The 13439-nt window shown below is 45.8% G+C and overlaps 1 protein-coding gene across 11 annotated transcripts in view; it reads left to right on the forward strand.

Moving 5' to 3' along the window:
* SP110 (SP110 nuclear body protein) overlaps window positions 1-5598 on the forward strand; it is a 44818-nt gene extending 39220 nt beyond the window's left edge. For 6 of the 11 annotated variants that reach the window (XM_060151891.1, XM_060151892.1, XM_060151895.1 and 3 more), the window contains one exon: window positions 4114-5598. In XM_060151891.1, the coding sequence (XP_060007874.1) occupies window positions 4114-4569 (456 nt within the window). In that variant the 3' untranslated portion in view covers window positions 4570-5598. Of the gene's footprint in view, window positions 1-23; window positions 368-4113 lie in introns of those variants that run through there. The other 5 variants (XM_060151898.1, XM_060151901.1, XM_060151902.1 and 2 more) reach the window with 1 other exon arrangement.
* The last annotated feature ends 7841 nt before the right edge of the window (window positions 5599-13439 follow it).

Genomic DNA, 13439 nt, shown 5'->3' on the forward strand with positions numbered 1-13439 from the left:
TGTTTGCTTTTTTTCTCTTTCAGGCCTCCGACTTTGGTCAGGTAGGACTGGATTTAGAGGCAGAATTTGAAAAGGACCTCAAAGAAGTGCTTCTTTTTCATGAAGCCAGTGAGAACAGCTTCCAGGCTCCTCCTTGATCCTGTTCTGGACGAACTAAGGCATCCCAACTTCAGGATCCAGATGATGTGGCCCTGGCCCTCCTTAGATTGCCAACGAGTCTGGAATGCTATTGGCTGCCTCTTGACTCAAATCCAGACCCTTCAGAGCACTGTCACACCCTCCACCACCTTTTATTGTTTCTTTTTATATTTCGCACCTCAAAAAAATTAAATATTGGCTTAATACTATTAAATACCCCATCACGGTTCATAGTCTCCCCATTGTCTCATAAATCTTTTTACAATTGTTGTTTGAATTGGGATCCAAACAGCTTCCACACACTGAATTTGGCTAATCTACCTCTTAAGGCTCTTTTCATCTGTAAATTCCCCACTGCCTTTTTTCCTTGCTGTCTACTCTTTGGGTAACCTGGGGTCTTTGTCCAATGACATTTTTCATATTCTGGATTTTTCTACATCCCCTTAGTGGCATGTTTTTTTTTCTCCCTGGCGTTTTTTGTAAAGTAGAAGTTAGATCTAGAGTCTTGCTTAGATTCAGGTTTGGGTGGGCGCGGGGTGGAGGGGTACTTCGATTTGGCTTTTTAGTAAAGAGACTTCGCAGGGGGAGCTGTGTATTCATTTGTAATGTTAAGATCGTCCAGCAGGTTCAGGTGTTACCAGCCTAACCCATCTGTTATACATCACCCTTTCCCCTAATGATTTTAGCAGCCACTGATGGTCATTGCCTAAACACATTTCACTAGGGTTTGCAAAATGATTATTTTTTTTTGGCCGCGTTGGGTCTTCGTTGCCGTGCGCGGGTTTCCTCTAGTTGCTGCAAGCGGGGGTTACTCTTCGTTGCGGTGTGCGGGCTTCTCATTGCGGTGGCTTCTCTTGTTGCGGAGCATGGGATCTAGGTGCACGGGCTCAGTAGTTGCGGCACACAGCCACTAGAGTGCGTGGGTTTCAGTAGTTGTGGCTCATGGGCTCAGTAGCTGTGGCTTGCAGGCTCTAGGTCGCAGGCTCAGTAGTTGTGGCACACGGACTTAGTTGTTCCACGGCATGTGGGATCTTCCTGGACCAGGGATCGAACCCATGTCCCCTGCGTTGGCAGGTGGATTCTCAACCACTGCACCACCAGGGAAGTCCCCAAAATGATGATATTTAGATTCTGTTATTCATTCTATATTTATTAGTCAGAATTCTTCTGCAAAGAGCTTCCCTTCGATAATACTTGGTTAGCTTGAAATAGTTTGTATAGGAAATGCGAGATAAATGATGGATCTTTATTTAAAGTGTTCAGATTAATGAATTGTTTTCCTAATAGCCTCTAAAGATAGGCAAGGAGGTTTTTTCCTTTAACGTATCTTGAGCTCATGGATTTAAATATATTTAATATGCTCTAGACCATTGCAGTTAACGTCTTTATTGCTGCTCAAATTGCTTATCTTCAGGGAGTGAGAATCTCTTCAAGTTGGTTCCTGAGTTGTTTTGAAATGACCCCAGCACTCTTTGATATAGTGTATTAGCTACCTATTTCTGTGTAACAAATGAACCCAAAGTTTAGTGGCTTCAAGGAACAATCATTTTATGGCTCACTATTCTGTGGGTCAGCAATTCAGGCAGTCCTCCATGTGGATGCCTTATCTTTGCTCCACATCTTATTGATTAAGCCCTTTCATGCTTGCACAGTATCACCTCTGCCACATACCATCGGTCTAAGCAGATCACTGGGCCAGATTCGAAAGGAGGGGAAATAGGCTATACCTCTTGATGAGATGAATGTCAAAGTCACATTACAAAGGGAATGTTGCTTGGGAAGAAATGTTGCTTGGGAAGAATGTTGCTTGGGAAGAAGACGGTTGCCACCGTCTTCAGAAACACCCTACCATAGCCCACCCTCTGACCACAGCCATTCACATCCTTCCCACATGCAAAGGACACTCACTGCCCACCTCCCACCCCAAGAAGTCTCACTCATTGCAGCACCGGATCAAAGTCCAGGACCTCAGCATCTAAATCAGGTTCAGATGAGATAAGTTTCCTTAGATGTGGTTCATTGGATGTGTCCCCTCAGGTGCACCTCCTCTGGAACCAAAGACCTGTGAATTGACGGACAAGTTAGTCTCCCCCACTTTCCAAATATAATGATGATATAGAATAACCACTGCAGACACTTGCATTCAAACAGTGGGAAATGGGTAGCACATAGCAGTCACTGGTCCACAGCAATTCAGAAGTCAAGTGAGGTGCATGTTGCCAGGTCCCCCAATCCCAGGACAGAGAACATTCCTTGATAATCCCATGAGTTATAAATATTATATCCCTCTAATTTCCATCCAACACCACAGGCTTCTTCCATATTTTCCTCCAGGCAATATGTGTGTCTGTCTTCTCCAGTAGTATGTTTACTCATTTGCCCAAATCTAAACTACAACAATAATAGTTTCAGAATTTCTATACTCATACCACTATGAAAACAAAACTAAGCTGAATTCTAAATTTGAGTGGAATTTATTTTTGTTTCTGTTATATATTCAATATACTATTGCAGAAAGTATTTTTTCAGGATTTTGCATTTGTATTTATAAATGAAATAGTTCTGTAAGTTTTCATATATTGCCATAGTCAGATTTAGAGTTAGCCTAGCTTGGTAAAATAACTCATGAAACTTTATACCTTTTTATATGTTCTGAAATAGTTTACAGCATTTTAAATTAACCAACTCTTAAAATGATATAGGCTAGAGTACTTTGGGGAGATAATATTGACCACATTCTCTGTCTTCCCATGGTGATTAGACTATTCAGATATTCTACTGCTCTTTTTTAAAAAATAGACCTTTATTGGAGTATAATTGCTTCACAATACTGTGTTAGTTTCTGTTGTACACCAAAGTGAATCAGCCATATGCATACATATGTCCCCACATCCCCTCCCTCTTGCGTCTCCTGCCCACCCTCCCTATCCCACCCGTCTAGGTCATTGCAAAGCACCAAGCTGATCTCCCTGTGCTATGCTGCTGCTTCCCACTAGCTAACTATTTTACATTTGGTAGTGTATATATGTTGATGCTTCTCTCACTTTGCCCCAGCTTCCCCCTCCCACCTCATGCCCTCAAGTCCATTCTCTATGTCTACATCTTTATTCCTGCCCTGAAACTAGGTTCATCAGTACCATTTTTTTTTTTTAGATTCCATATATATGTGTTAGCATATGGTATTTGTTTTTCTCTTTCTGACATACTTCACTCTGTATGACAGAGTCTAGGTCCATCCACCTCACTACAAATAACTCAATTACATTTCCTTTATGGCTGAGTAATATTCCATTATATATATGTACCACATCTTCTTTATCCATTCATCTGTCGATGGACATTTAGGTTGGTTCCATGTCCTGGCTATTGTAAATACTGCTGCAATGAACATTGTGGTACATCTCTCTTTTTGAATTACGGTTTTCTCAGGGTATATGCCCAGCAGTGGGATTGCTGGGTCATATGGTAGTTCTATTTACAGTTTTTTAAGGAATCTCCATACTGTTTTCCATAGTGGTTGTATCAATTTACATTCCCACCAACAGTGCAGGAGGGTCCCCTTTTCACCACACCCTCTCCAGCATTTATTGTTTGTAGATTTTTTGATTATGGCCATTCTGACCAGTATGAGGTGATACCTCATTGCAGTTTTGATTTGCATTTCTCTAATAATTAGTGATGTTGAGCATCTTTTCATGTGCCTCTTGGCCATCTGTATGTCTTCCTTGGTGAAATGTCTATTTAGGTCTTCTGCCCATTTTTTAATTAGATTGTTTGTTTTTTTGATATTGAGCTCCATGAACTGTTAGTATACTTTGGAGATTAATCCTTTGTCTGTTGTTTCATTTGCAAGTATTTTCCCCCATTCTGAGGGTTGTCTTTTTGTCTTATTTATGGTTTCCTTTGCTGTGCAAGAACTTTTAAGTTTAATTAAGTCCCATTTATTTATTTTTGTTTTTATTTCTGTCACTCTAGGAGGTGGGTCAAAAAAGATCTTGCTGTGGTTTATGTCAAAGAGTGTTAGCAAGCATCATACTCAATGGTGAAAAACTGAAAGCATTTCCACTAAGATCAGGAACAAGACAAGGATGTCCACTCTCGCCACTCTTATTCAACATAGTTTTGGAAGTCCTAGCCATGGCAATCAGAGAAGAAAAAGAAATAAAAGGCATACAAATTGGAAACGAAGAAGTAAAACTGTCACTCTTTGCAGATGACATGATACAATACATAGAAAATCCTAAAGATGCCACCAGAAAACTACTAGAACTAATCAATGAATTTGGTAAGGTTGCAGGATACAAAATTAATGCACAGAAATCTCTGGCATTCCTATACACCAGCAACGAAAATTCAGAACAGAAATTAAGAAAACAATCCATTTACCATCGCAACAAAAAGAATAAAATACCTAGGAATAAACCTGCCTAAGGGGACTAGAGACTCATACTCAGAAAACTATAAAACACTGATGAAAGAAATCAAAGATGACATAAACAGATGGAGAAATATACCACGTTCTTGGATTGGAAGAATCAATATTGTAAAAATGACTATACTACCCAAAGCAATCTACAGATACAATGCAATCCCTATCAAACTACCAATGGCATTCTTCACAGAATTAGAACAAAAAATTTTACAATTTGTATGGAAACACAAAAGACCCCAAATAGACAAAGCAATCTTGAGAAAGAAAAATGGAGTTGGAGGAATCAGGCTCCCCGACTTCAAACTATACCACAAAGCTACAGTAATCAAGACAGTATGGTACTGGCACAGAAACAGAAATATAGATCAATGGTACACGATAGAAAGCCCAGAGATAAACCCACACACGTATGGTCACCTAATTTACGACAAAGGAGGCAAGAACATACAATGGAGAATAGACAGCCTCTTCAATAAGTGGCGCTGGGAAAACTGGACAGCTGCATGTAAAAGAATGAAATGTATCCCTAACACCATACACAAAAATAAAAGCCAAATGGATTAAAGATCTAAATGTAAGACCAGACACTATAAAACTCTTAGAGGAAAACATAGGAAAAACACTCTACTGCTTTTTGAATCAGTTCCACTTTTATATTTTTCTAAAAGTCATCTACTGCATTTATTGTTTATAGTTGGTCTTATTTCTATCATTTTATTCTTTCTCTTTTGAATATGTTTGTATTTTTTGTCTACATTTTCTTTGTTTTCATCTTCTTTTCTGGAAAGCATTGTAACAGTAATTCTTCTATTTACCTGCAAGTTTTCCAAATGTATTTTTAATTTATTCTTCAAATGTCATAGCCAAAAATAAAATATTTTAATGTGTCACATATTTAAGCCAAGGTGTGTCACTTTTATACCCACCAGCTCCCTAATTCCGGTCTATCCACTGTATAATAATATGGATATTCATTATTAATTTTTCTGTCTTTTACTCTATATTGATTATTTTAATTTTATTCAATTATTTATATGTCATTGTTTTGCTATTTTTATATTATATATAAATTATAATCATGTCAAATATCATATAACATAATTCAAAAGCAAAAATTAAAAATTTGTGTTATGACAATCCATATTCATGAGAACAATATTAATGTTTTCTGTTCTTACTATTTAAGTTTCCCCGCTGGTCTTTTCTTGCCATGATATCTCCATACTTCCTTTTTTGATCCATCTTTCTGTTGACTGAAGTATATCTTTAAGTCATTTTAAAAGAAGAGTACATGGTTGGTGTGTTTTCTGAGTCTTTGCGTATCTCAGAATGTCTTCTGTTGTTTTCATTAACTAACAACATAGTGCACTACAATATATATTTTATCACAACTTCTCATCTTCAAAATTGATTTAGACTTTGTTCCACTGTCTTTGAGCATTTTGTTCTACAACTCTAATGTCTGAGTTAAGTCAGAATTCTGTTTCTTTGCTAGTGTGTGAAAACGTATGAAATTCCCCCTTTATCTTTGTAATTATGTGTTTAGTTATTTTTGACAGAATAGGATTCAGTGTAATATTCTTACCACTGATATTGCCTGGCACACTGAGCCTTTTCAGTATACATATCTGGTTCTGTTTTCAGCTCCATTAAATCTTTCTGATCCATTTGTTCTGGGCTTACTTTCAAGAATATCTTTATCCATGCTCTGTCCTCCCTATTTATCATTTTAAAAAGGAGAAGGTATTTCAGAAAGCACTCTTCCTCTTAGGCCATTAGTATGAGACTTAAATATACTAAATTAAAACAATTGCAATTCTATGGTCAATATTTTAAACCTAACAATCTTTTAGCATTTTAACAGTGCTAATTGCGGGTTTCCCTGGTGGTACAGTGGTTAAGAATCTGCCTGCCAATGCAGGGGGCACGGGTTCGAGCCCTGGTCCAGGAAAATCCCACATACCGTGGAGCAACTCAGCCCATGCACCACAACTACTTAAGCCCGTGTGCTCTAGGGCCTGCGTACTTCAACTACTGCGTCCACGTGCTGTAACTACTGAAGCCTGAGAACCTAGAGCCTGTGGTCTGCAAGAAGAGAAGCCACCACTGTGAGAAGCCCGCACACCACAATGAAGGGTAGCCTGCACGCCACAATGAAGAGTAGCCCCCGCTCTCCACAAATAGAGAAAGCCCGGGCACAGCAATGAAGACCCAACGCAGCCAAAAATTTTAATAAATAAATTAATTAATTAAATAAAAATTGAACTCCCTTGCTCTTGTTCTAAAAAAAAGAAAAAAAGAAGAGCACAAACACTATTCACTTTGCCACTGTGGAGTGACACTTGAGATAATGAAATCCAAGGAAGCCATTGTCTTACACACTTTTCCCTGGTTCAGTGGTCTGTTGCATCTCAGGAGCCATCTAGAAAAGGGAGTACCACTCAGTGAGGCCCTCCCAGACTGGACTCCTCGGGCCACGTGCCAACGGCCGTCCTAGCTAGATAAAACTAGAGCCAGGACACATTGGCACTGGAGACACCTCGCCCCACGAGCAGCCACTGGCATTTGATTATGTACAGAGAGGTTGAGCAGAGACGCCACAGGAACTGTCTCCTCCATCACCCGGATGTCACACGGAGGCCAATTTTCCAGAAGACAGCACGGGGCCTCAAGCAAGAACTCAGTGGCGAGGACAGCGACCCAGACCTGGACGCAGGGCTTGAGGATCAGCAGGAAGGAGTGGTTGCCCGTCCAGAATGTCAGCTGATAACAGAACTCATCTGTCCCGCCGCCCTGGGACAGTGTCCGTTTAATGCGGAGTGACTGTTTGACACGCCAAATGCTGTAGCATCTAGGGGGTGGGATGAGGCAGAAACATCCTTATTTCACAAGGGCAACAGTGAGGTTCTCCGGGCTCCACAGCCCTGGGGCAGGGGCAGAGGCAGAGCAGCCAGGCACTGCGGTTGCATTGTTCAGATCCAGGGCTGCAACTGTGCCCAGCTGTCGAGGTGCGGTTGGAGGGGCTGCCTCAGCTGGCCCTATGAATAGGTTCTGGACTGATTCATGGGCCCATGAAAGTGCCCTGGGGAGCAGGGGAGCCCAGTCTCTCTGCCCTCAAGCAGGTGGGCTCTGGCGGCCAGTGAAAGGGCCTTCAGGTTCATGGGCACATGTTAGTACTTACCGGAAGTAAGAGATGCCAGAGATGCTCCGGCGCATCCTGAGGGTAGGAGTATTCCAGTGTGAGAAGCACATCCTCTTAAAAAGTGAGGTAGAGGATTGGTCCTCACATGAAGCAGGCGGGCCGCCCCTCGGCACCTGCAGGGGCCAATGCAGCCTAAATTTTCCCGGACGCAGCCAAAGGGCAGATCTGGCTATTTCTGTATCTGCACCGTGACCCTGTTTTTTTTTGCGTAGCCAGTGCCTGATATCAACGCCATCTCAGTTTCCAGTTGCTCAAAGCCGTTTTTCCTGGACCCTCTAGCCCTGGTTCTGAGCTCTGTGGAGAACTCGGACAGAGCAGAACGCAGAGAGGTTTTCCTACTCCCGCTCAGAACCCAGCAGCCTCTCTGGACTTCTGCGGGCGATGGTACAAGGCTGCCCGACCACCAGAGGGCAGTCTGAACCCTCTCCAGGGGCACTAGGTAGTAAAGCTCCCGCAGGAACTAGGAACTAGAAGAAGTAGTGAGGGCTTTTAAGGGGGCAGAGGTGCTCTGAGAGGCTCTGTCATTGAGCATCTAGTAGCAGGAAAGCCAACCAAGGACATGTGCCAGGTCGTCCTCAGATTAGGTGAGCTAAGAATGCCGGCTGGACTGTCACGGTTAGGCACACGCTTGGGCCTCTGACATTTCAGTGGGGAGTTCCTGACGGTGACAGGAGGGCCCTTCTGTCCTTTACCACAAGCTTCCAACCTCACAGCTAGCAAAATGTAACAACGGAGGTGTGATAAGCAACGTGGCTGGAGAGACGGCCGTGCAGTCTACTTTTTCATGTAAACGGGTTGGGGTCTGGTGGTAGGCCCACCCTGAAGACGGCCAGTGGCATCCTCAGACTTGGATCCTAGAAGCTCTCATTTTTAAGAATGTCCCATGAGACCTGCTCTCCAGGAGGCTGAAAGGTGGGGATCTGATGAGGAACCTGCACCGATAAAGTGGTCTTGGGTCCCAATAAAGTGAATTTGACCAGATGGTGTTTGAAGAGGGGTCCCCTGAGATGGCTGCCCATCTGACTGTTTCCCGTGGAAAGGGTCCATGGACCACCGCTTCGGAATCACCAAGGAGCTCCTGAGGATGCAGATTCCGAGGTCCCTGGTCCTGGAGGAGAATGTCTACGATTGAGCACCAGGAAGTAGTGTTTTCAGCAAGTTTTCTAAGTGACCCTTTTCTGCCCCAATTGAGTTTGGCGTCCATTTTCCTAAGGTAAGACTGGTCTTTATCTTTTGACAAAGAAACAAATCTAACCCACGTATCCATGGTGCCACAGTAGCGGTGGAACCTGCAACTTCATAGCGAGAGCTGGCTCAGCCCTCTGTTTGTGGTTTGGTTGGTTTTGTGGTTATTTTGTCTAACTTTAATGTTTTGTAGTTTACTTAAGTATTTATTTCAGTATAATTGGTTTTCAGAATTAGTAAGAAGAGAAGAATGAAGCCATTTGCAGAAGAAAAAACTAAGCCGGGAAGAGAAAGCAGCTGAGAGTAAGGGGGAAGGGAGAACTAGAAGAAAAGGCAGCCCAGTGGGCCAGACTGGGGGAGGGGGGAGGGGCAGAAGCACACGAGAGAGGAAAAACAGATCATTCGTGAGCAGCTGTCAACAGGGCTTCAGAAAGACGGATCTTTACGATGTTTTACTGTGGGTCAATCTCAAGAGACTTGAGATGTTTACATTCATTCTGAGGCTTTTTTTGGATGTTGGGCTGGTATCATACTTGCATGTGAAATCACCCTGAGGTGGCTGCCAGGCACCCCCGTTATCTGTGGGCTACAGGCAGTTATGAAAAACAAGGAATTCAGAATATTGACAGGTCCCGGGGTAGAAATGTTTTACTGCAGTGACCGCACAGGGAAGGAAGAAGTAAAGACAGGAGGGGCCGAGAGCCAAGGACCAGAGGCCCCAAGGAGGCACTGAAGCAGCGACGTCTTGACAGAAGCGCTGGTGACACCCACCCTCTAGGGACCAGGTGAGGAGGGAAGACAGGAGCTGGGGGTTGCACTAGTATAACCACCTCTTCAGTGCTTCAGAGGATCAAGCTCCACTGTCCGGGCTTTTCAGGGGGTGAAGTGGGGATGGGAGAGAAGGAATACTGTAGCGTGAGAGGGGAGTGGGAGGTGATGTATGGGGGGGGCTACTCTAGGCTTCAGCTCCTGTCCTAAAATCAAAGCACACCTTACCCTGAAGAACTCATTTCCTTCTGACCCCCACTCCTGACCCCCAGGCAAGATTCATAGTTCTATCGAACTGGCAGAGTCCTTCTACTTAAGTTTCTTCTCTTTACGGAAGTCATTTCTTGAGAACTAGTAAGCCTGGCTTGGGCTTTATTCTGCTAAGAACAGCACTGCCTCCAGTGCTGGAGTATGTCAAGTTTTCCTTCACTGACAGATAATGGAGGCTGCCCAGCCCCAAATTAATCATCCCAGTTTCTCAGAAGGGAAGAAACATCATCCAATCCAACCCTGTACGCCAAGTGCCTGGCACGCAGTGGCCGCTCACTACAGCCAAGTCCTTGCCATCCTGGAGATCCGCCGGAGCTCCTTGCCCTTGACCTGTGTGTCCCAGGGCCTCTCCCACCGCCCTGCCCATCAGTGGCCCATGGAGCTGAGGTCCCATCACGCTTTGGCCCAGGCACAGCACGAGTGACCAGCTTCTGTCATGCTGGCCAGAATCCACAACCCCCGCTGAGCTCAGGCAGGGGCACCTCCAAAGAGAACAGGGACCCCAGCCCAGCGGACTAGGGACTGAGGGAAGCTGCAAGGGTGGAATTCCTGAGACTGGCTGTCTCTTGTTCTTCGTTTTCCTTTAAACCTTTTTTTAAAGGGGCGAAAGGGGAAGTTTTTCTCAGAGACATTCACAGCCAGGCACCATCCCTGCTGGCTTCCGACCCCATCCCTCCCCCAACCCCCCCGGGTGGAAATTCCTGATCTATCCCGAGGTCCAGGCCCGGTGACATTCCAGACCAGAAGCCGGAAGGCGGCTGACAGCCACAGCCCCCAAAGGACTGGCCCCTAATTTGCTGGCTCTGCCTATAAGTGACACTCACGGAGAGCGGCCCACACGTCCCCACCTCGCTGGAAGCCACCATCGCCTGTGTGTGCAGTAGCCTTCCTTGTCTCCCTGCTTCTACACTGCCCGACCCCAATCCCAGAACCTTTTCCCAGGCAGCAGCCAGTCTGCTCTTATCTACTCCGCCCGCAGGGTGAAAGCCCCAGGGTCCTCACGGGGGGGCCCTCCTCTCGTCTTCTACCCCTGGTGGGCTTTCCCCTTCTCACTCTTCCTCCAGCCCCTTCAGCCCCTGCTCAAGGCCTTTGCACCAGCACGTCCCTGTGTCTAGAAGGTTCCTCCTCCTGGAATTGTCCGTGGTTCACTCTCCCATCCTTAAGGTTTTCGCTCAAATGTCACCTTTTGGGGAGGCCAACCTTGCAAGCCTCTCATCTCTCTACCACTCCCTCTCACCTGTGGCTTGCTTTCCATAGGGGCCCTTTGATCATGTTCCAGCACTCCATGCTGTTTATTGTGTTCGGTGTCTGCCTCTTGCCACTATAATGTAAGTTCCTCGAGGACAGTATTCTGTCTATTTTGTTTGCCAGTATATCCCTCTCGAGCTCTTACGCGTTTCATAAATATTTGTTGAATGGATGCCTCTGTCCTCCCAGTTAGTCTGAGCCGGCTGGGCTGTGGGGTCCACAGCTTCTCTGAGCAGCATCCTGCCTTCCTGTGCTCCCCACCATTCATTAGTGACGGTCTCACTCCCCAGCACCCAGGCCAAACCCTCATGTCGTAAGCTGGGCTTCTCCACCGGTTCTGCCCTAGACCCCCTTCTGCCCATACCCATCGTGTCTGGGGCCAGTTCCCCCCCCCACCCAGAGCCTTGCTTCACTCGATGGATTCATCTCCCCCTGTCCTGCCGTGGGTTCCCGCTGGGCTCTGGGCGGCTATGAGAGCCTGTGCTACTTCTCCCTGTCCTCCCTGATACCTGAGCTCCGGCTGAGAGGTATTCCCAATATTAGAGCAAACCAGAGGCTAGCAGTGGCTAGTGAAGGGAAAACAGAATTTATTCAGAAATTATTGCATTAGGGGGAAAGAGACCTCAGTATAGAGCGGAGCTCAGGTCTGAATCTAACAAGAAAAGTTGCAGGACGGGCGGTGGGGAACCTTCCCTGGTGGCCAGAGGGTAAGACTCCGCACTCCCAGTGCAGGGGGCCCAGGTTCGATCCCTGCTCGGGGAACTAGATCCCACATACATGCCACAACCAAGAAGCCTGCATGCCTCAACTAAGAAGTCCGCATTGCCACAACTAAAAAAACAAGAAGGAAAAAAAAAAGATCCCGCATGCTGCAACTAAGACCCAGCGCGGCCAAAATAAATAATAAATGAATGAATAAAAAAAAAGAACAAGTGGGGATTTATAGCGGAGGAGCAGGTCGGGGGTTCCGTGGATGGAAAATTACTAACAGGAAACAACGATGGTCACGGGGTGGAGAGTGGGTTCTGGTTAAGCAGAACAGGATTCTTGCTGAAGGCAAGCAGGGTGATCAGATACCAAAAATGGGGGATGACGGATGTGGCCAGCTGTCGAGGTGATCGCATGTCAAGGGTGGTCAGGGACCAATGATGGGGGGTTCTCTCTAAGTTGACTTAGCAGGATTCCCGCTGAAACTGAGCAACACAGGCCCACCAAGGATGGATGCTGAAGTCCAAGGTCAAAGCCTAGTTGAGAAGAAGGCTTAGAGGGGCCTGACTGTGCTTTGGCCAATGGGAGGGGCTTCATCCCCCCTCGGGGAGCAGAACCCTCTGCTGGCACCGCTCACACCTACGTTAGGTGATCCGGCTGCAGGGCCTGGCCCACGCCCACTGCCTTTAACAGCCCAGACCAGTCAAGACACGGCAAGAACGGCCTGCAGGCGTGAGGACCTTGCCTCCACCCAGCCCTAGCTGTCCACTCCCCACAGCCTCCACATAACGCTGTGGGTGACGGGGTGGGACAGAGCAGAGCCCGACTGCTGGGGAGCCAGAATGCCAGCCCAGGGCAAGCCCAGGTGCCTCGGGAAACACTCAGTCACTGGGAGACTTGCCAGTTCTTCATGGCCCCAGCTGAAATCCCAGGGGCCACCTCGGGTCCCCAGCCCCTGTGGCCACCTTCAGTTCTGATCCCGGCTTGGAGACAATTACCTCAGGCTGTTTGGCCCACAGATTGTGAGGAAGGAACAAGAGGCTTTTAGCCCGGAGATGGAAACAACCTAAGTGTCCATCATCGGATGAATGGATAAAGAAGATGTGGCACATATATACAATGGAAGATTACTCAGCCATAAAAAGAAACGAAATTGAGCTCTTTGTAATGAGGTGGATGGGCCTAGAGTCTGTCATACAGAGTGAAGTAAGTCAGAAATAGAGAGACAAATACCGCATGCTAACACATATATATGGAATCTAAGAAAAAAAAATGTCATGAAGAACCTAGGGGTAAGACAGGAATAAAGACACAGACCTACTAGAGAATGGACTTGAGGACACGGGGAGGGAGAAGGGTAAGCTGGGAAAAAGTGAGAGAGTGGCATGGACATATATGCACTACCAAATGTAAAATAAATAGCTAGTGGGAAGCAGCCGCATAGCACAGGGAGATCTGCTCAGTGCTTTGTGACCACCTAGAGGGGTG

The sequence above is a fragment of the Lagenorhynchus albirostris genome, chromosome 6 (genome assembly GCF_949774975.1).
Source record: "Lagenorhynchus albirostris chromosome 6, mLagAlb1.1, whole genome shotgun sequence".
NCBI classification, from domain to species: Eukaryota; Metazoa; Chordata; class Mammalia; order Artiodactyla; family Delphinidae; genus Lagenorhynchus; species Lagenorhynchus albirostris.